The sequence below is a fragment of the Canis lupus genome, chromosome 20 (genome assembly GCF_048164855.1).
Source record: "Canis lupus baileyi chromosome 20, mCanLup2.hap1, whole genome shotgun sequence".
Taxonomy (NCBI): Eukaryota; Metazoa; Chordata; class Mammalia; order Carnivora; family Canidae; genus Canis; species Canis lupus.
This window is the reverse complement of record NC_132857.1, coordinates 4323846-4346881: the sequence shown is the minus strand read 5'-3', so window position 1 is coordinate 4346881 and position 23036 is coordinate 4323846. Positions and strand designations below refer to the sequence as shown.

The 23036-nt window shown below is 38.5% G+C and overlaps 3 protein-coding genes across 17 annotated transcripts in view; 1 reads left to right on the top strand and 2 right to left on the bottom strand.

Annotated features, from left to right (window-relative positions):
* The window catches only part of LOC140611630 (uncharacterized), a 131635-nt gene extending 130421 nt beyond the window's left edge, over window positions 1–1214 (bottom strand). For all 6 annotated transcript variants that reach the window (XR_012012726.1, XM_072788309.1, XM_072788308.1 and 3 more), the window contains exon 1: window positions 966–1214. The gene's annotated coding sequence lies outside the window, so the exon portion shown is untranslated. The remainder of the gene's footprint in view (window positions 1–965) is intronic.
* SCOC (short coiled-coil protein) overlaps window positions 1–11183 on the top strand; it is a 42426-nt gene extending 31243 nt beyond the window's left edge. The window contains exons 1-6 of one of the 9 annotated variants that reach the window (XM_072788320.1): window positions 1247–1392; window positions 3146–3268; window positions 4813–4914; window positions 7430–7501; window positions 7842–7925; window positions 9575–11183. In XM_072788320.1, coding sequence (XP_072644421.1) covers window positions 7480–7501; window positions 7842–7925; window positions 9575–9717 — 249 coding nt within the window. In that variant the 5' untranslated portion in view covers window positions 1247–1392; window positions 3146–3268; window positions 4813–4914; window positions 7430–7479 and the 3' untranslated portion in view covers window positions 9718–11183. Of the gene's footprint in view, window positions 1–1237; window positions 1393–1967; window positions 2396–2928; window positions 3009–3145; window positions 3269–4809; window positions 4915–6210; window positions 6278–7429; window positions 7502–7841; window positions 7926–9574 lie in introns of those variants that run through there. The other 8 variants (XM_072788318.1, XM_072788315.1, XM_072788322.1 and 5 more) reach the window with 8 other exon arrangements.
* A 5799-nt stretch (window positions 11184–16982) lies between these two features.
* CLGN (calmegin) overlaps window positions 16983–23036 on the bottom strand; it is a 48411-nt gene continuing 42357 nt past the window's right edge. For both annotated transcript variants that reach the window (XM_072788296.1, XM_072788297.1), the window contains exons 11-15: window positions 22579–22794; window positions 21247–21372; window positions 20863–21022; window positions 19755–19855; window positions 16983–17529 (exon numbers count right to left, since the gene is read on the bottom strand). In XM_072788296.1, the coding sequence (XP_072644397.1) occupies window positions 17449–17529; window positions 19755–19855; window positions 20863–21022; window positions 21247–21372; window positions 22579–22794 (684 nt within the window). In that variant the 3' untranslated portion in view covers window positions 16983–17448. The remainder of the gene's footprint in view (window positions 17530–19754; window positions 19856–20862; window positions 21023–21246; window positions 21373–22578; window positions 22795–23036) is intronic.

The window sequence follows — 23036 nt, the reverse complement described above, 5'->3', positions numbered from 1 at the left end:
TAAAAAAAAAGAGAAGGAATATATATATACATAGGATTGAAGATATATTTAATAATATATATAATAATATATTAATATATATAATATATATTAATATGCATTGGATTAAGGATATATATATATTGAATTAAGGATATATTGGATTAAGGATATATATTATGGATTAAGGCAGTAGGTCACCAAATGGAACCAGAAGTGAAAAATCAAGAAACAGGGAGACACAGGCTCTTGTCCACAACTCAGGAGAACGTGCTGAAGCCAAAATGATACAGTATTACTATCCTGCACTCGACAAATATAAAACACAAGCAGGAGGCTGCTTCCTGTCAAGTGCTAGGCATCAATGAACACCATCAAGCCGGATTGCATGACATCCCAAAGCCTGGCCGCAGCATCTCACGCGGCGTTTACGGCCTTGAGCCCGACATAATTCCTAAGCTTCCGTTCCCGTTACGTGGGCAGCCGTGAGAATCAAAATGAGATAAGGTGGGCGAAAGAGCTACACACCGAAGTCCTGTTAGGATATTTTCTCAATCCTAAAGCATTATTAGGGCGGCCCGGGGGGCTCAGCGGTTTAGCACCGCCTTCAGCCCAGGGCGTGACCCCGGGGTCCTGGAATCGAATCCCGCGTCGGGCTCCCTGCAGGGAGCCTGCTTCTCCCTCCGCCTGTGTCTCTGCCTCTCTCTCTCTGTGTCTCATGAATAAATAAATAAAATCTTTTTTAAAAAATGGTCAACTGCATTATGGACCTAATAATAATCGTTTGGAAAGGAGGTGAAGGGCAACAATGCACTAGGGGGTGTACTTAGGGTCTTTGCGATTTGGGAAGTTAAAAAATAGGGAAAAAATGTGCTTTTAGAATTGAGGTAGCACGGTCCTGTACCAGCTCTCTTTACTGTGTCCGCAAGTGCCCTTTTCTTCAATTCGCATGAGTCCCCTCCCCCTCAGCGCTCGGTTTTACCAACCTCCCTCCGGACAGCGGCCAGAGCTCTCCGCGCTGGGTCTCTAACCCGCGTCTCGCGGCTCCCACGGGACCGGCTCTCTCACGCCCAGCTGCGCTCCTGCACTGTCATTGGCTGCCGCTCCCCCGGCCCCGCCCACAGCAGCGTCCCTCCTGATTGGACGCCCACGTCCTTTTGTTAGGGCGGGAGGCGGATCCTTGGGCTTTGACAAAGGACGATTGGGGCGTCGTGCCGCTAGTGCGCAGGCGTGCCTTCTCGAGTGGGGATTGGTGGGCGACGGGGCGGGACGGGGAGGGACGGGGCGGGGCTCCGGTCTCGGCGCATGCTCCGTAGGCTCAGGGGGGCGGAGCTGCCGGCGCCAGTTGGTCCAGGCGTCCGGGCCTGAGCGGTCCTCCAGGTTCCCTCCCGCTCGCGGCTCATCCGACGGCAGGTGAGCGCCTGGCCCCGGGCGAGTGGAAGCGCGAGGGCGTGGAGGGCGGGGTGGGCTGGACGCGGCCCGGCGCACGGGGGACCCGGGAGCAGCGGCCGAGGGCCTGGGCATGGGGGATGCTGAGGCCTGCCTCCCTGCAGCCCCCTGCGCAGCCGCCTCCCCATCCTCCCATTCTGGGCCGGGGGTGCCTTCGGGGAGGGGCTGCCCGCGTCCCCGAGGCGGGCCTTCCGCGCCTTCTCCCGCCTCCTCCCGCGCTGCACCGGGCCTGCGGAGGGGGGTCTGGGCGGGATGTCGGTGGCTGCTCTGCCGGGAGCCGGGCAGGTGGGAGGAGCGGGCGCCCCGGGGCGGGGGTGGGGACTGGACGGAGCCCCCAGCTTAGGTTCCACCGGGGCTTCCCCCAAGGGTCCCGCCCAGCAAGTTTTGGGGAGTTAACGGTTGGAAAAGGAGACAAGAGGCTGCGTCTCCGAAAGGCTGGACTTCAGTTATACAATGTATCCATTCCACTCCTATGACGTAAGCATGTTAGGGACCTGCTGCGCCGCGGTCCCAGCAGCGTGGGCCTGGCCCCCACAGCGCCCAGGGCTGTGCCCGTCCTCGGGGGTTGAACCCACCACGATCCTCGCCGTGCTCTGGGGATCTGGCCTCCCCCCTGTTCCAGTCCTCACTGGCCCCAGGCCATGAAACTGGATTCATGCAACCACAGTAATTGAGAACTTGAACAGGCCTGCACGGACACACCCACGTCGGAAGTTGCTGCAGCTGTGAATGGGACGAAATTCACTTTCAAGTCGCTTAGTGAAACATCAAGGGAATTTAACGTCAAAGATGGCGGGAAAAAATAATTTGGCGATTTTTAGATGAGGGCTGCATTTGCATCATACAACGGAGAAAAAAAAAAAAAAAAAAAAACCACCACCACCACCAAAAACCAGGGACTTCACAGACTTCATGGTTAGACCTGCCTGCAGCATCTTGGTAGAGACCATTGGCTGTGAAGCCTAAGGCAGGTGCATAGCCCCTCTGAGGGGCGGTATCCACAAATATAAATTACAGTGCCCTTCTGCTGATTTGATGAGTTAGTAGTATCGTGAAGCATTTAGCATATTAATGAACAATGACATTATTTTAGTCGCCTTACTCGTTCACCAGTAAGTGGGTGACGTGAAAATCAGTTTTAGATGCAGAAAAGTTGGTTGGTTGAGGTTGGATGGATGTCAGGAAACAGTCTCAAAATCTTAGGTGTGGTGGTGCGGTGGGAAAACTAGCCTGGGTAGTCCTGGCCTGGCCGGTGACTACTTCTGTGACTTTGGGTAAGCCATTGCGATCTTGGGCCTCAGTTTGTTTATTTGTAAGGTGGGCAGCTAGATCAGATGATTTTTGTGGCCTGAGTTAGAGCCAAAAGGTAGAGAAGATACTAGCTAACGTTATTGAATACCTTCTACGCATGAGGTACCATTGCAAGCACGTTCTATAGATCAGCTCATTGAATTCTTGCAACGAAATTATGAGGTACATACTCTTACCCTCATTTTACAGATGAGTAAACTGAGGCCGAGGTGTTAACCTTGCTCAGGGTTCCAGAGCTTATAAACAGCAGAGCTAGGATTTAAATCCAGGTAATATACATTTAGTCCTTAATTATTGTGTTTTGAACCTGCTTCTTAACAGTGGTACTATTCAGGGTACTAGAAGGGAAGGTAAAGGTTTATTTTATTTTTTAAAAAGATTTTATTTATTTATTCATGAGAAACAGAGGAGAGAGAGAGAGGCAGAGACACAGGCAGAGGGAGAAGCAGGCTCCATGCAGGGAGCCCGACATGGGACTTGATCTCGGGTCTCCAGGATCACGCCCTGGGCTGAAGGCGGTGCTAAACCGGTGAGCTATACGGGCTGCTGGTAAAGATTTATTTTGATAAAACAGTAGTCTTTGGTCACAGGTGTGTTAGCATGGAAAATGGGTCCATCCTGATGTTTTTCACACTTCCTAACCCTTGTTCTCTCCATACCTTTTGTGTTCTGGACTTAAATTATCAGAATAATTCTAGATTTTCTTCTACTGACCAAGGCTAGATGAAGATAGGCCCCAAGACTTACTGTGATTTTTGAGGAAGGTTTGAGATCCTACCTAGGCTTAGGTCAGAATTGACAGAGCGATGGCCATATCCATTTACAGCTTTAGGATAAAGAGATCAGCCTTAATATCCCACACTCAATGTTCTCACACTTGAGAGACTTTGGTCTGGATTTTCTTTTCACATCGGCTTTGCATTTATGTCCAGGAACAGAAGGAATTGAAAATGAGCTCATTATTTTAATTAAGTAGGCTCCATGCTGAGCTCCAAGTCAAGCCCCTGAGATCAAGAGTCGGACACTTAACTGACTGAGCCACTCAGGGACCCAAAAAGTGAACTCTTGAAAGCAAATTTCACATGAAATTGGATTGATACAATAGCAACTATAGACTGAAAAAAAGGTTTTATACCTGAAAAACTCCATCTGGTATTAAGTGCATATTATGACATAGTACTGTACGAATGTAGGCATTGTGAGGTTTGAGGATTGATCTTATTTTAAAAGAAAATAAAATCTGTGGCTAAAATACTTTGATATAAAGAGCTCAATGAACCTTCTGATCTTATATATAAATAAATCAGTTTATTAGTCTAAATTTCCTGGAAGACCTTGAATATAGACAAGAATAGCATTTTGAGGCCAGCCTGTTTAATCGTATCAGAATAAGAGAAAATTGCTACTCATCTTTTTGTTGTTGTACAGAAGCAGCTGGCTATGCTCTTGTCTGCTTTATTAGAGAGTCATGAAATACCCTTTGCACAGGGTAGCCACATAGTGTTGGGCAGATTGTGCACTGTACAATCCTTAGGGTGCAATCTTACACAGGCTTTGATGTGAATAGTATTCTCTTGGGTTGTGTTGTGTATCCTATAGCACTGTTCTTGTGCCAGCCAGGCTTTTGTGCCCTTGTTTCCACCCCCCGTCTTCAGTGTGTATATTTTTAAGCTTCATTTTCCCTCTAATAAGCCCCTTCTCCATTTTTCAGCCTTTTTTTCTTTCACTTTTTCAGATGAAATCAGACTATTGATAAACCATACAAAGATTTTCTATGGTTTGGGTTACACGTGGCCAAATTTCAGAAACTGGCTTCATTATTACACTGATCAATTTGGAACACTTTGCTTTTGTAGAAGACTTTTGGGTTTCAGTGTTAGACTGAAACATAGGCAAAAGAGTACACCACATCCGTATACTAAACCTGATTTCAAAGTCAGTTGCTTTGATCGTACGATTGCTTTGGCTTGTGTATAGCTTTTTTCAGCTGTTGTGAAAATTTTGTTTTAGCTTGTATTCTTAAAAGCACTAAATATTAGAAATTTGAAGCACTTTTTGTACATTATTTAGCAGGCGAAATAGCCAAGCTGCAGACTACTGTTGCTGAGTCCTCCTAAGATCGCTTTTGTTTTTGGCTGTTGCCTATGTCATCCATCCCAGACCTGTGTTAGCCAGGTCAGTGGTTGGTAGGAAAAGTGCTTTATGTATACAATGGAATATTCCTCAGCCATTAGAAATGATAAAATACCCACCATTTGCTTCAACGTGGATGGAACTGGAGGGTATTATGCTTTGTGAAGTAAGTCAATTGGAGAAGGACAAACATTATATGTTCTCATTCATTTGGGGAATATAAATAATAGTGAAAGGGAATATAAGGGAAGGGAGAAGAAATGTGTGGGAAATATCAGAAAGGGAGACAGAGCATAAAGACTCCTAACTCTGGGAAATGAACTAGGGGTGGTGGAAGGGGAGGAGGGCGGGGGGTGGGGGTGACTGGGTGACGGGCACTGAGGGGGGCACTTGACGGGATGAGCACTGGGTGTTATTCTGTATGTTGGCAAATTGAACACCAATAAAAAATAAATTTATTATAAAAAAAAGGAAAAGTGCTCTTTTCTCTGGCAAGTGCCAAATAAAGTTTTCACTGCTAACACTCTTTCTCTTCAATTATAAAGAGATATGTTGTTGATTGAATGGAGAGGGATAATTTTTGACTGTGATCTCCAAATATAGTAAGTTGAATAATATGAAGAATTTTTGAAAAGGTCTTTAGTAATCAGTCTACTTGGGTTTGTAGATATACTAATATATATTACGTATTAATATATGTTTATAACATACAATATGTAATATATATGTAGTTATATATTTTTTAAAGATTTTATTTATTTATTCATGAGAGACAGAGAGAGGCAGAGACACAGGCAGAGGGAGAAGCAGGCTCCATGCAGGGAGCCCGGTATTACATCTTTTTCACGTGGTTTTCTCAGGTTTTTTGTACTTCAGAGAAAGTTCACACATATATGTGATACAATATGTACACATTATATATATTACATCTGCATTATACATATGTAATATATACACAATATGTAATATACATATAAACTTTCTCTGAAGTACAAAGAAGCTGAGAATTAAAACCATGTGAAAACAGTGTGAGGAAGAGCGGCTCTAGTGCTAGATAAATAGATTCTAGAAGACTCAGAGTAGATGTATTAAACATTGTCAATTTTATACCATTTGTAGCTAGTTCTTTAATAATGCCATGTAAAGGATGTTTAATGTCTTGCTTCTTTAGACAAACAAGTGATCTCTTATTTCAAAGAGTTTGTACATTCGTACACTAAGCATTTTATCTCCATGTTCATGCCAGTGTCTGAAGTGTCAGTTTTATTAACTGTGAGAGAATATTCAGTACACTGATAACTCTTGTGATTCGAGTTCTAGAATGTAGGTATCCTTGTTCAGTATGTCTGGGTTCCGCCAGTTAGCATATAGAAGCGTAAGAACGCCTTGGTATAGTAGGTACTCCGTAAGTAATTTGTAGAAAGTAACAATATTAACAGGTCTAAATTGCTTCAGTGAGTAGATTAGATTGCTTTACCAAATCTGTCTGGTTTACTTAAATAAAATGTTGAGCACACTGACTATGAAATGAATGTTAGCTATAGAGCAGAATGTGTTTCACAGGAATTTTATGCTTTAATATTTTGGAAACTTTTTTTTTTTTTTTTGAGAGATTGTACCTATAGGTGAGGGGGGAGAGGGAGAAGGAGAGGTAGAGAGAGTCTTAACCAGACTCTGTGCTAAGTGTGGAGCCTGACATCAGGCTCGATCTCACCACCCTGAGATCATGACCTCTGCCAAAATCAAGAGTTGGACATTTACCAAGTTAGCCAACCAGGTGCCCCAATATTTTGGAATCTTTTATAGAAACAATAAAATGTTCATATTGATATTCTTATTCACATCCCAATTAATCTGTTGTAACCATAACTAGGAAACAAGTTGGTATTTTTCATTTATCCCATATTAGTGTTTCAGATAACTAGTATTTTTCTCTTGAACTTTATCAATTAAAAAGTATTAAATAGTATATGTAAAGTAAAACTTTAATAATGAAAAATATTTTTTTTTTTATGAAAAATATTTTTAAAGAGACTGGTCTTCATCCCTGTCATCATCCTTAACATAAGAGCTGTTTTAATTTTGTTGTTCTTTATTTGTATTTATGTGTACTTTACATAATTTACCTCAGTGAATACACAATTTTGTAAACATTCTTCCATGTTATTATAGTCATCCTAATTATTTTTAGTAGCCACTTGAATAGAAACTACGGTAATTAACCAGACTCTGGACAGTCCATGTTGTTTCCAATTTAGTGGGTTGTAAATAAAGTTGAAGATTTTATGTATCTAATTTTTTTCCTTCTTTGTGATTTTCCTTAGGCTAAATTTCCAAGAGCAAAATTGCTTAGTAAAAAATATTTAAATGTTTTTATGAATCTAGTTTGTTACTATACTGCTTTCAGAGAAGATACATATTTAAAATTTGTGTCTAATATTTTATTTTTTCCATAACTTTGCTAGCATTGATCATTATTTCCATTTAAAACTTTTAATAAATGTACAGTGATATTTTATTGCTGTATATGTGTCTTTCTAACTCTGTCTTATTGCAGACCATTCATCAAGGATTTTGTATCCAAGGCCCAAAAGCTTGTTACCCGAGATGATGAATGCCGACATGGATGGTATGTTCTTTATTTTCCTTTTTTTGTGTATTCCTGGTTTTGCGGATGCTTTTGGCTTAATTAAGCAATGGAAAGAACAGAGAAGCAATATTTAGAAAGCTTGAATTTGACTAATATACTTATTTATATCTTAACTAGTTCTAGAAAGGATTGGTAATGGCAAAACAACTTATCTTCCACCTTGGTGTCCTTATCTGCCTTGTGGGCATCTAACTTTTTCCTTTGTTGGGCTCTTAAGTCAAGTAAGATAATGAATGCAAAATATTTTGCATATCTTTAAGTGCTACATGACACAAATGGTACCTAATGTTAATAGTAAATCTGAACCTTTGTATTACAGCAGTTGATGCTGAAAATCAGGTGGAACTGGAGGAAAAAACACGACTTATTAACCAAGTGTTGGAACTGCAACACACACTTGAAGGTTAGTTTCCATTTTGTAGTTTTCTTGAATATCTAATTAGCTGAAATGGTAAGCATTTATTTTGCTAAATTTTGTTAGTGTGCCCCCAGTTTTTAAAAGTATAAAACTTCAGGTCTATATCAATAGTTTCTTTTCCCTCCTGCCTGCAGCTTTGGCTAATGATTGTAAAGAACAGATGTGCTTCAATAAGAAAGTCAAATAGAGTTCTTATGCATCCTCTGGGTTTAATGTAATGCTATTTATTACATGAGAGTCTCTCTTAAGCCCCTGCACTGTGTTATTACTGAGTCCACTTTAATAAAGCTTATACTGGCACGCCTGGGTGGCTCAGCGGTTGAGCGTCCTGCCTTCAGTTCAGGGTGTGATAGCAGGGTCTGGGATCGAGTCCCATATTGGGCTCCCTGCATGGACCTGCTTCTCCCTCTGCCTATGTCTCTGCCTCTCTCTCTGTGTCCCTCATGAATAAATAAAATCTTTAAAAAAAAATAAAGCTTATACTAAAGTTTATACTTTAAAGGAGTATGTTAGCTTCAGAGATTAAAAGTGAATTGATATGAGTTTTTTCATTTCCTAAATGTCTTGCACAAAATACTACCACTGAAACATCGGAATTTTAATAAAATTAAGAGGTTGTGGGGTTTTTTTCCTTTAATAGCAGAGTGAGCAGATCATGTCATTTCACTGGCTTCCCATTTCACAGTTAATAAAAGCCAGGTTACTCTCTGGAAGTCTTTCAGAGTCAGTCATGTCACACTGTCTGCCTCATACATCCTACCTCAGACACGGATCTCCTTACTATTCTTTCAGCAAGCTTCTACTCAGGGTCTTAGTGGTTGCTGTTCTCTGAATGTCTTTCCCTTAGGTGTTTGCATTCTATGTGGCTCATTCCCTCACTTCCTTTAGATTTCTGGTCAGTTCCTTTACCAAAATAGCTATAGCTATTGCTGACTATACTGTATAATAGAGCAACTTCCCTTTTGCTTCCTCTGATTTTTATCCTTTTTTTCTCCTGACCCCTACTTGGTTGGTGCCCCCTAGATGCACCGTGCCTACATGTACATTAGAATGTAAGCTCTGTGAGGGCAAGGGCTTTTGTTACTATTGCCTCTAGAACCGTGCCTGGCTCCTAGAGGGTACGCAGTACTTAGCTGTTCAGTGAATGAATGGAGGTAATGTTTTACTTGATCATTAAGAGCTGTGTCTTTTGAATTTCTTGCTAATGTAAAAATACAAAATGTTCAATTGCTTGGAAACTTTCTATATCCAGTGTATAATTCGAGTTGTATGTTTGCCTACCACATTTTCTAAAGCATTTCTAACAAAGATGCAGTTTTTTTCTATGTTGATAAGATGTGAATCAAAATTCACATTTTAAAAACCAAGTCTGTATAGAAATCACAATTTTAAGAAATTACTCAACATAGATGCTATTTACCAAGAATAACATTTAGCCTAATGTGAAATCTCTTTTTAAGAATTTTAGTCATTGATTTGCACTGTTTACTTTGTTTGCCTTAATTTCTAAAGTTGCATGAATTTAAAAACAAAATTTAAAGATTTTTTTCTTTTAAGAATGAATCTTTATTTTATAATATGAAGTCATTGCCATCATTTTATTGATAATGGGCTTTTTTTGTTTTTAAATACAGACCTCTCCGCAAGAGTAGATGCGGTTAAGGAAGAAAATCTGAAGCTAAAATCAGAAAACCAAGTTCTTGGACAATATATAGAAAACCTCATGTCCGCTTCTAGTGTTTTTCAAACAACTGACACAAAAAGCAAAAGAAAGTAAGGGATTGACATCCCTTCTATTTCATGGAATTGCTGCTGATCTTTTTTTCTTTAAAACTTGGATTTAAAAAGTTATAGTACTTTTGTTTGTGGCTTAATTGAATATTTATGAAGATGTCAGATATAGGCAAAATTAAGAGCATAACAGAAGACTTCCATGAGTTTGTGTATAATATGTTAGTCTATGAAAATGTGCAAATGTATTGTAGAGACTTTATAATTAGAAATGCATATATTTATGAAACTTGAAAATGAATGTTTTATCAAATTTGATTTATAGGTTTAGCACTATCTTTTATTATAAGCATAAGAGATACAAGAACCACCGTGTTGTGAAAAGTGACCAAAATCATGTACTGAACGCACAGCTTTATGTACCCTGCCCACCATGTTGTGCCTCTTCTCCATTTGCTTCTTCCTTCTCATTTCCCTTCCTCTAAGGAAAAAATTGGTTTCACATTTGTAAAGGTAATAGTTAATCATCTGTGAGAGTAACCTGAGCTTGAATTGTTGAAACTTAACTAAAATAAGATACTTTCTCAGTTAGGGTTTGTCATAGTAATAGATAGGATTGTTGATTTTTCTTTCATCAGTTGAAAACAGAGGCTATAAGTATGAAGACTTTTCTTTGCAACTGAATTATCAAATTGGGAAGGTTTGGTTAAAAACTTAACTTTTGCACAAAATAACCCCACTTGGTATCTGAAAAAATGAGCTCTGGTTATACGTTTGGAATAGAGTATTTTGAGAAAAACATTAATAGGATGGGAAGATACTTGGCAAACAGTAGTAACCAACTCCAAATGTTTTTACTCCAGATTTGTGTGATCTCTGGCACAGACTAGATATTTTGGGTGATACACACACACACACACACACACACACACACACACACACGAAGGTAGATTAAATGTGAATAACCTTATGTCAACCACATGTAGAAGAGAACAGTTACAGAGTTTAGTCTTAACATTTATTTGTAGCACCCAGCAGATCAACTTTTGCAAAATCCCTTTAGAAGAGTGTTTTGGTATCAGAATCATGAATAATAAAATGGAGTTTTACATGTATACTAATTGATATTTTCTCAGTATTTTAATCTCACTACTTATCCCAGAATTTTCTGTAAACCTAACTGCTTGGTTTGCAGAGTTTTAGTCACCCTTTGACAGTTTGTAAGAATTTAGTTTGTAGATTCCATTTGGTAAGAAATTAGTATCGGAAATAATGTTAAAATATTAACTAGGTAAAGACGTCCACTAATATAGTTTTGGTTGTTAGATTTGGGCTACTTTTAATCATGGAATAATATGTTTGTATTGGTGTAAGATTCAATGAATGACTTTAGCTGTAGGAATATAATAGTTATACTGCAAATATTTTGCATCCCTTTGTGACCTAATTTACAAACATTTAAAATTGTGTTGCAATTTTGCTTTGCTGTTTAATAAAAAGCTGTTTCAGAGATTGTGTGTGTGTTAATACAGTAACTGCGGCATGTATAATGGTGTAGTGGTGTATCTGGGGTGGTTCAAAGCCACAGGGGAAGTAGCATATCTTATTTAAATACCAGTTACTGTATGTGTAGGGAAATATTCTTATTAAACAAATGTTATGGGGTATTTTACATAAATTTTAAAATAAAAATTCAGAAAAATATCCAAGATTGCCAGGGGAAAGGTGGTTGTAATTTTTAGATTAGGCTAAGCTCCTGTAACAAGAGATACACTAATAATAAGTTTCTCTCCGAACTAACGGGTCTGAGGTTAAGCATTGCAAACTAGCAGGCTTTATTCCCCATAATGATTCAGGGACATGAGCTGAGGATAGCCCTGCCATCTTCAACCATGGCCTCCAAAGCACTCTGATCTCTCATTTTCAGAGAAACTGCATGGGACACATACAAAGTTGTAAGGGTCAGGCCCCCCGGAAATGGTACATAGGTTCTTCTTACATTCCAATGGTACAGAGACTTAGTCACATCTAGAGTCTTTGGCTGGAAGCCAAATGAGCTAATGAGCTTCTGTGCACAACCTTCCCCCACACACAACATACTCAACCCCTTCTTAACCAGTTAGTGATTCAACTCAAAATCCAGGATCTCCGACAAGGTCCATCAGTTATAGATGTGGCTTCTAATAGTCTGACAACTTCTAAACTGATGTGCAAGTTATTTGGTCTCACCCTCTCCTCTGCCCATTTATAATGAGGTGGTGAGGACAGGAACCCCAAATAAAAACTCTTAACTTGGAAAATGGAATAAAGGGAAACATGTATTGATTCAAGGATTCAAATCAACTGTAGGATATTGCTGGGAAACCCTGAGTAGAGTCTGTCCCCGAAGGTGAAGCAACAAGTACCTTGATCAGACCCTGATTCTGCTCCCTGGCAAGGGACTCCCTTGTTACCCTCAGTGGCTTCCACTCTGCAAAGTTACTCTTACCACTTCTCTCCACGGCTCTGTCTGAAGTAGGGGCTGGGAGTGTGCCTTGTATGGGAGTTGTGGAAACAGTGCACTTATTGCTGGCATGAGCTTGGTGCCCATTGTTTTAGGGCCAAGCTCACATTTCTTGAGCAGTAAAATTCCCTCAAAAGTTCTCTATGTTTCTAGTTCCACTTGTTAGGAATCACAATCGAGCAGAGCACTTTTCTAGACCAAATTCTCCAAGTGTGCTTTCCTTGTCCCAGAACCCTGCCTCTCTTCAGTGGAGGCTACCTTGAGACCAACTGAAAGGAAGACTGCACTGGGAACGCTACACCCAGCTCATCACTGCAGGGGGTGGATCCCTTTGGCTTAATGAGGGGCAAAGAGGACTTTCTGGGCTTCCCTCTCAGCCTCCCACACTTCAAAAAGAAGACAATCAGACTTTTTTTATTATTATTATTCAGGGTACAAAAGCACTTGGCTCTTCTCATCCTTTGGAGTTCCTAATAGCTGATGTTTCTCTATTCCTCTCTGCTTGGGAGACTGCCCACTTCTTTCATGTTATGTCTTGCTAAAAACATCAAGGACCAGGCAATTCATTTCATTCTGACTTTTCCAACTGCTACCCATAGAGCTATCAACTCAGTGGGTGACAAAATGTGACCTGAAATACAAGTCCCACCTGCTTGTCATGTGAATGGTAAACCCGTGCTATATATACATTTTGTTTTCCTTCATCTCACTTCAGGCTATCAATTTCTGTATTAGGAATATAGACAGTGGGGTGCCTCGGTGGCTCAGCAGTTGAGTGTCTGCCTTAGGTTCAGGGACTGACCCCGGGTCCCGGGATCGAGTCCCACGTGGGGCTCCCCGCAGGCAGCCTGCTTTGCCCTCTGCCTGTGTCTCCGCCTCTCATGAATGAATGAATAAAATCTTACCAAAAAGAAGGGGCAAGAAAAAAAGAAATATAGAGGGTAAGCTGTATGCACAGGGACTGCATCTGACATAGACTCTCTCCGAGACCAAACTTCAACCAGGCTCTTCTGAGCCTTTTAGCCTGGACCTCATCATAGGCCCTCTCTCTGGCCTATGCCAGTTTTCGAAAGAACGCTGCTAAGTCACTTTAGAAATAACCCCCACCCCCGCCCCTCACTCTCAGCATCTGATCACCCTGGTTTGCCAGGGTGAAAACAGTTTAGCAAGCATCCCTTTACCCTTGATGTCTCCTCCTCTTAGTAATTTTCCTCTCCCTGGATTTTGCTAACTGACTTTAAATCCCCAGTTGTCTTTGCTGTCTTTGGAGTTGATCCAAGTACCTCTGCCCTCTTGCAACGGTCTTGGGCACCTCCTGTAGTAGAATAAGTCTTCCTCACTGTTTAACAAGGGTCAGGATCAATTTTTTCTTTAATACTTGTAGCACTAAATGCTGGTGGAATGATGACTGGCAGGAAAACCAGCACACTTCTCTCCTAAACCACCTCTTCCCCAGTAGGACTCCCCTCAATAGCATTCCATCCAGAATTTGTCCTCTTTATGTACCCTTTGGACTTTATTTATAGCAAGTTAACTATAGATCATAATCCCTCATCTGGAGTTCTTGGGACCAGATGTTTCAAAATTTAGAATTTTTCAGATTACACAAAGTATTACGAACAAGATTTGGAGAAGCACCTATAATCAAATACATTAACATTTCCGTAGCAAATATATGAATTTAATACTAGGTACGATAAAGGCCCGGCAGAGAGGTCAGGTTTGGCTGCCAAATGAATTTTGGTGTCAAACATGAAAACCCTGCAACTTTTCACAGACTTTTTGATTTTTGCAACAAAAATTTGTGCAGAAAAATAACCAAAATCATCTAAGCATGTAACCCCTACCAGTTGATAATGTCACATTTCTATTCCTGTCCGTCACTCTTCCCTTTGATCTTGCCCTTTTTCCAAAAGAAAAACGAGACGATAGAATAGAAAACAGAATTCAAAACTAACTTTGTGGTCAACAAAACCATCTTAATTCTGAAGAAAGTAAAATCTTTCTTCACTTTGCCCAGGAAGTTTCTCCCTGTCTGGAGTTAACACCCTCTAGTGGTTGTCCGTAGACACTTCTCCAGCACTGAAATAATCAATTACCAGCTAAGACCAAGAGATGACTTCAGTTAAGACCATTTGTAAATCACGAAAGAACAGAAAATGTGATTACATTCAAATTTAAGAATTGGTAGAAAGAATGACTTTACAGCCTCTTAGCTACTCTGTCTGCAAAACAACTACAGTTTATTTCTCTTAAATCAGAGATTTCAAGGTGTTGAAACACAAATTTACCATAACAAGAACTTATGTTGTTGGCCTTAGGATCTAATTTCCCTTATAATGGAGATGGATCTAATTTCCCTTATAATGGAGATGGATGTGAGGAGTGAGGACAAAAGTAAAGTAATGCAGTAGAAACACTGGTATAATGTATTTACCTCGTTTTAGGTTTTATATATTATTTATAGATGGCTTACCAAGTGTTTACGTTATTAAAACTTGAGAATATTCCCAAATTTTACAAAGAATGTAAAATTGTGTTCATTAACAAAATCCAACTATGTGGTAAAATACTACGCTAGGGGTTAAAAGATCCAATAATCCGTTTGCCCACCTTCTCTAAAACTACCATTACTCTTGCATGCATTTGGATTTCCAGAGAAAAACTCCAACTGCACTCTAAGATACATTTCCTCTCATCAGCCTACGTCCTCTGACATGCCAGATTAAAGATTTTATTTCCAAAACTCTTCACGGACATCATATATGGGAATGCATGAGAGCTAAAACTTAGGATGAGATTGTTAAAACTTAAGTAGAAATGTTATCACTCATTTACATCAGAGACTGAAGTAGTTACCGGATAGTAGCTATGTGATATGCATCCCTAATTCCTGCCACGTCAATATGTAGTCATGATCAAAGAGAATGAAAAACTGTACACGCCTAAAGTGTAATATATTTATGTCTTAACTATTCTGAATAGGTTTTGTCGAATACAAAACTATTTTTTGGATTAATGTTCTAAATTTCTAAGATACAATAAACTCACTGCTAGTGGTTAATTATGAGGTCTAAGCAGTTCCATCCTGTATCTCAAAAACATGGCCTGACACTTCAAAAAGGCTACTAATTCTAGTAATATGGGTATTCCTAGAGAAACGAGGAATGGAAGCAAGGCTATCTTAAAAAGATATTGAAGAAAACGGAAGCTACATTAGCCTGGTCAAGTTAAAAAGCCCCTAAAAAGGCCAACTAAAATAAAGAAAAGCAAAATACATTTATATTTCTCCTTTATTAGAGAAAAGGATAAAAATTAAGTCATTTTAAACAGAATAGGGTGGTAAAAGGAAAAAGCCATCTTGTTATTAAGAAGACTGTGCTTTGTCTACTACATGGATCTAGCATATGTACTTATATAAATAAAAGTTTACGTTTTGGTTAAACCTATCAGCCGTGATACATCCACAGAGGCTCCATCCACAGGAAGTAGCAGTGCGCTGGCAAAACAGGTTGCTCAGATTTTACCACTGCAGGCTCATGGAGTTTAACCAAACACTAAAAGTAAAATGAATCTGCAACCAAGAAAGAAAAAAACCTTTAATAAATCTATAGGAAAAAAATGTTCACATACAAGACACTTGTCAAGCAAAAAGGTTTCCATAAAATTAAGGATTTATCTCTTGAAGTAGTTTACCTTCAGAAACAGTCTCCTCTAGAATCACTCAATATGCCTAGCTCATTTGGATGTTCCAAATACAAAGCAAGAAAGGGAGCCTTTGCAAGATGTGTAAAGTTCAGTTAGTATTAAATAAACATAAAATATGGCTAACTATTAAGATTTTCCACCACCAATTTATGAAAGTCGGTACACAACAATGAGAATAAAGCACTTATTTTCAATTCACTCTCTGAAATAAGGAGAGAATAGTATTACTGGCGGTTTGGTTTAACTTAAGTAAAAAGAGAAGAGCGAGACTCATTTTCCTTATACATAGGCTCTAACTGTACTGCTAGGCAGCAGGCTGTATGGGAACGGAGCTGGAGCCTGCCCAAGGATGGAGGGTATATGCACACAAAGAAATCCAAAATATTACCCAGTAGTTGGTGTAAAGTTCCCTAGATAGTATCAAAGTAGTTCCATGGTCTCAAAGATTCAGATCCCCTTCCAAAGGGTCTAGCCTGTTACCCAAATATAAAAAGTTCTTAAAATATTTTAAATGGAATGACACAACTCCATTATAATGTAGTTCTGTGATTTCTGGTAACTACTTTAAAAAAGAGGAGAAATATCTACTATCTACCTGAGAGGCAGCTTTGAAGCTAAGAATAGATTTGAATTTGTCAGGGAAAAAGCAAGATGAAAAATACAAAGCATGATGATTGATGGCTTAGCTATTAGAATCTCTTAATGACCAGGAAAGAGAAAATAATTTAAAGCTTCCCCCTCGATACTTTACCTATTAAGAGGGTATAACTTAAAGAAGAAAAAATATCTAAATTTTACTTTCAGGAACAACGTATGCATAAGCAATCTTCTGAGTGTAGGGTAAGCCTTTCTGGCATAAAGCAATTATAAAAGCTTAAAAAGTATCTGTACACCATTATATTGTGATGAACCTATTATCTTTGAATTAAAATGTAAAATATGCTGCACTATTAACCAGTGATTCTATGAATGACACGTAGACATTTCTGTTTTGCTGACTTGTCAACAAAGCACCTCTTTAAAGAAATCTATAATTTAAGTGAACAATAGGTCATAACTATAATTTGACACAACTAAGCAAATGGGGACACATACAACTCTTTCAATTGTTGATAGAATCAAACAACCATACAGAAACTTTATTGCAGTTAGCTCTGTACAACAGAACACACTCTCATTTTTATTATAGAACTACCAGTAATATTGTTGTATAGCTGTTTAAGGGGAAATTCCAATAACTGATTTTCCAACAGCAGCAAAGCTGCTGCATATTATTTTTCTCTGTACAAACCAAAACTTTCTCCAACTATTAAAACTTGGTAACTTCTAATGGTATTAGTCTCTTAAATCTGATACGTAACATGCCCCTCTTTTTTACTCTAAATCCAAAGACCAGGTAACTTGAAAGTTTTTTTTTTCCTGAAAAGAAAGACTAAAATAAGTGTCTGAAAGAATAACATTGCTAGATATTAGAAACATGTGCAGACTGACTCAAGTTCAGCTCTGGCACACTGATTTTAGAATGCCAAATATCTCGCTCAGGAATTAAAAATACTTGAATATAGTTTATTCCTTTCGTACTCTTCTTTTGCGCACTGACTTCACTGGCCCATCTCCAGATCCTGTGCTCTCATCCGCTTCCTTCATCTAGAAGAAAGAATTGTGCAAATACTTGTTTTCATACAATGGATAAATAGTAAATAACAGATTTCTTATCCTCTAAAATACAAGTTCTAACAAATGCTACCATACATGTGGTCTTTAATGCATGAAGCTGATCAAAAGTGTTATACATAAATTAGTGTGTTTTATTTTGCTCACCTTTTGGCATGATTACATTTTCAGAATAACTCTGCTTATCAAATATGTCCCTGACAGGGAATACTACTAACAACTGAATTCATGATTTTATCATTTAGAATTTAATCTGGTTAATTCAGGGCTAGATGATCTTTTCACTGTGGGATCTTAAACACTAACTTCATCGTGATAGTTCTATAAGTAATGAACTGCTGAGCTAGATTTGCAGAGACTTTTTCAGAACTTCTGGCACATGGTACTTTGAAAAAATTAGGAGAGGGGAAAGGAAACATCACGTTTTTAGTTTGGGTTTTTTCTTTCCTTATCCAATAAGCACTCGTACATAAGTTAAACTTGTGTAACAAAATGAAATAATGAAGGTATTGTATGGTATTTTACAGATAGTTTTTATTATTTTTCAAGGTCATACTATACAAAAGTTGGCTTATTTAACTCCCTAACATATAAGAAGATTAAAAGACAAAGAATTAAGATGTTTTTAAAGGTACACAAAATATTTTGTGAAGCAAAATATAGCTACATATTCAAATGAATACTGCAAGTTTTCAAAATTGCAATCAATATCAATCAGTATCAAAACTGCAAGTATTATTGTTAAGAGTGACAGGTGAAACAATGACTGTTTAAAAACTCTGTCCCAGGGATCCCTGGGTGGCGCAGCGGTTTGGCGCCTGCCTTTGGCCCAGGGCGCGATCCTGGAGACCCGGGATCAAATCCCACGTCAGGCTCCCGGTGCATGGAGCCTGCTTCTCCCTCTGCCTATGTCTCTGCCTCTCTCTCTCTCTCTCTCTGTGACTGTCATAAAAAAAAAAAAAAAAAAAAAAAAACAACTCTGTCCTGGAAATCATCTTCACTCAGCTTCCTCTACTATGGACATTCAGACTAATGTTCCCCCAAAACCCCTTTAAAAACTCACAAAGCAATTAAGACCAGTAACCAAGTACATATACTGAATAAGCTTTAGAAAACAAACAACAACAATAAAAATTTGAGAGATTTCTTCAAACAGATAAAACAAAAAAATTATGTCATCACGTACAGGAGCACAGGCAAAACTGTGCTCTTACCCTAACCTAGCACTGAGTAAGAAGGGTGACGAGGATGGTGACCGCGGTGGGGTGATGTAGCCCCTGACGGTTAGCAGATAGAACGGGCCTTTGATAGGTTTCTCCTGTGCAAAAGGAGAAAGCTCTGGGTCTGAAACACATCCTGGATGGTTTCTGATTCTGTAATAACAGACTAAAAAACGGGCACTGTGGAAAGTTCTATCATATATCAGGATGCAGGAAGGCGTAGACATATTAAGTTAATGGGAAAACTAGTTTATTAAAGATTTGAGAAAAAAAAAAAAAAACACCAGATCAGGCAGATAGTAATCAACTACCCAATGAATGAAATATTACAAAATGTGACAATGAATTATTCAGACCATGAGAATGTTTTTATAATAGGTATAGAGAAAATCATCTTATAATAAACAGAATTACCTTTTAAATATTCAAGTGGTCTGTTTATTATAATTTTCAAGAGAGTATTTTTATGATACAGTCATAATTTTTTACAGATGCAGCTCTCTGTATTTTGTAAACCCCTGGCTTACTTTATGCTGTTTCCCATTAGGTATTAAGATGATAAAAATTACAGTATTTTCTTGCCTTTTTTCTTTTTTTTAAAGATTTCATTTATTTATGAGACACAGAGAAAGAGAGGCTAGAGACACAGGCAGAGGGAGAAGCAGGCTCCATGCAGGGAGCCTGACGCCGGACTCGATCCCGGGTCTCCAGGATCAGGCCCTGGGCTGAAGGCAGCGCTAAACCATTGAGCCACCCGGGCTGCCCTCGCCTTCTTTATGGATGCATTTTAAAAACAATATGGAGGATCCTACGAAAACTTGGGAGAAATATGGCCAATACTTGCACTGTATGGCCTTGAAAAAAATTCTCCATAACCAAACTGTTTTGATTAAAATAATTTTTCATGAAAAAAAAAATAAATTTTCATGGATAATTGTACATAAAATCTAGCGTATTTTCTGTTAAAGAGCTGCTTACCTCATCCTCTGATCCAGACTTATTTGATTTATTACCTTCTTCTTGTCCTTCTATGATTTCAATTTCTTCTTCACTCTTTTCCTCAGGTTCAGCTTCCTCTTCTAGAATACAGATTTTTGTTACAGGCAAAGACTTGCATTAAAATTTTGCTACTGAGAAGTATATATAGGATAAGGAAGATTTATTTAAATTCCAATATTTAAAAGCAATTTCTATCACTAGAAATTTCTAAAAAATTAATTGCAAGTATTATTTTATAACATTTTGTAAATGAATCATTATGTTTGAGGGAAGAGACAAGTTTAAGAAATTATTAAGTATTCAGTCTACATGTAATGCAAAAAGCATGTATGTATGTATGTGCATATATATGGACACAAACATATGTCCAGATTTTTTTTCAGAGTATGATTTTTAAGTCAACTGTTTCATCAACTATGAAGTTAAAAACAGTGCTTAAAACATAATTTCAGTTGTAAGGACTCAATCTGGAGCTTGGCTTGGGACACCTGGCAAACATCAACAGTTTTACTTCTACCTAGATGAGTGCAAGACCCACCAAAAACCTCACTTCTTCAGTTCTAACATGTTTAGGAGTTTAGTATAAGGTGGGAAGGAGACATATGATTAGCAGTTCTTTTGAGCCATTAAATTATTCATTTGATAAGATAAACTGATGAATAAACAGTCACTAAAGGACTTGGTGTTGATTTTATGGCCACAATTAACCTGCCTTAAACCTATTCTTCTCCTAGAGGCTGTGCTGTCTGTACTTCCCATCTCACCTACATTCTTGGCGGCAAGAAAAGTCCGGGCAAACAGCTACAACACATGGGACTCATACTTGCTCTTAAAACTCTTCCTAGAAAACAAGAACTGTAAGCAGGATGGCTGCTCAGGGTACAACACCCAGGCGGGGGGCATTACTCACGCCTCCTTGCCGAAGTCACGGATTCATGGGGATTCAGATGGTATATATTTGACAATAAGCAAGTGTAATGGCTACTGTTTACCAAATACTCTGCTCTTTTCATGAACAAGGGTCCCCATTATAACTCACTATTACACTATCCTACCTTTGTCCCCATTATAACTATCATTATCCTACCTTTTTCAACAGTTTCACCATCACTTTGCTTTTTTTCTTCTTCCAAGTCTACTGGTTTCTCCAGGGCAGCTTTCTTTTCCTTCACTTCTTGCTCTAGTGCTCCCTTTGTTTGTGGCTTGCATATGTCAGTCTTTTTATACTCTGAATCTTCATATTTTTTCTGTGGTAGTTTAACATAAGCTATTTTTAGTAAAAGCAAAGCTTTATTTTTTAAAAGGGTTTGGTTTTTTTGTTTTTTTTTTCAACAACTGGTATCAAATACAGTGACTCAGCAGTAAAAACCTAGAGGACATTTAGCTTATTGCTTTAAAGGATCACTTGCTCAACAGAACTCCTAAACACTATGACATTTATTTTATATTGAAGAAAATTCCATTTCTTTACCTTGACTTTTCTTGGCCAACAAAATGAAGCAATTAATGCTATTGGAAGCCCTGCTGTCACAAAATAAATGAGCCAAAGCCATGGGCGCTCTTCAGCAGCTGCCATTAACTGTTTAAATATACCAGGCTATAGAAGAAATAAGCATAAAAATAAAATTCAGATTTTATAAACATTCACTAGGAAATACAGCCTGTAAAAAAGCCAACTTAGTTTACACAGGTGTTTATTAAGGAGTGATGAACTTGTAGGCTAAAAATATTTTCCCATCTTATACTCTGTACAGTTTATTTCTTTTTTAAAGATTTTATTTATTTATTCATGAGAAACAGAGAGAGAGGCAGAGACACGGGTAGAGGGAGAAGCAGCTCCCCATGGGGAGCGCAATGCGGACTCAATCCCAGGACTCCATCTGGTACTTCAGGATCACGCCCTCAGCCCAACTGCGGAGCCACCCAGGCGTCCCAACATACTGTACAGTTTAAACTCTATTAGTATGTATCACTGTTTGAGATTTTGTAGTAGAAGATAAGTTACTACATAGGTAGAAATCACTAACCTACCAGCAAGAATTATAATTTTATTTTTTAGTAAGCTTAAGGATAGAACTACTCCTTCATTTAGATGTATACAATGCTCTGATAATTCATTCTGTACTTTTAAAGAACTTATTAATAAGATCAACCTGGGAATTATGGTGTTTTCCTTTTCATTAACAAATTTCACACGCAACCTTCAGTGAGGAAACTTTTTCTCTTAAAATCTAAAATGATTAAATGTTTTAATTTAAAAAGTTTCCATATGAAAACCTCTTTACCTACTCTATTGATGGCGTTTGTCCAAAGATACCAAATGTAAGGTATTTTTTTCTTATGGTAATTGGTTTTAAAGATATATTCTCCAAGGTGCATTGTGTTGAAATATTTGTAAATAGTGTTAAGATTTGAGTAAAAAAGCACTGAACATAATAATAATAAATTTTAAAATTCTCTGTACTCCTCTAAGTGAAAAGTAGTTAAAATTCATAAAGAATACTATTTAGATTACTATTACACTTCGGCCTTGAATTGACAAGGTGATCAGGATATTAAGTAGTATCCTTATAAACAGCAAGTAGGCAATTAAATCCCATTATGCTATCATAATTTAATGAAGACATACACATATGTATATAGTTCATGATGAACTTGCATCATAATAAGGCTAAATATTTTACCGACAAATTTATTTAAGTACATGTAGTAATGACTACATATTCATTTACCTTTAAAGGGTCATTTGTATAACCTATAATCAGGACCAAGTCCTGTGACTACTCTATGGTAAATACTGTACCTCGTTAGCATTTGCTACCAGTATCTTCACTCCCCACCCATCTGCAGCCCAGCGATCTGCTGTTTCCTTTTCCGAGCAGATAATAAAATTATCAAAGTAAATATTAGAGGTCATAGACCAAAGCTCTAAACCAAGAGCACGGAAAGAAGTCAGAAGAAATGGATGATCATCTTCAAAATAATCTGGATTCGGGATTTTTCGAGGACTCCAGATTCCCTAGAAGAAAACATAATTTAAAGACATTTTCAAATAAAATAATCTCATTATAAATGCTATTCAAGAAGCCATTGCTGTTGATGGGACACCTGGGTGGCCCAGTCAGTGAAGTGTCCAACTCTTGATTTCAGCTCAGCTAACGGTTGCAGGGTTGTGAGATCAGCCCCATGTCAGGCTCCAAGCTGGATGTGGAGCCTGTTTGGGGTTCTCTCTCTCCCTCTCTCTCTGCCCCTCCCCTGCCT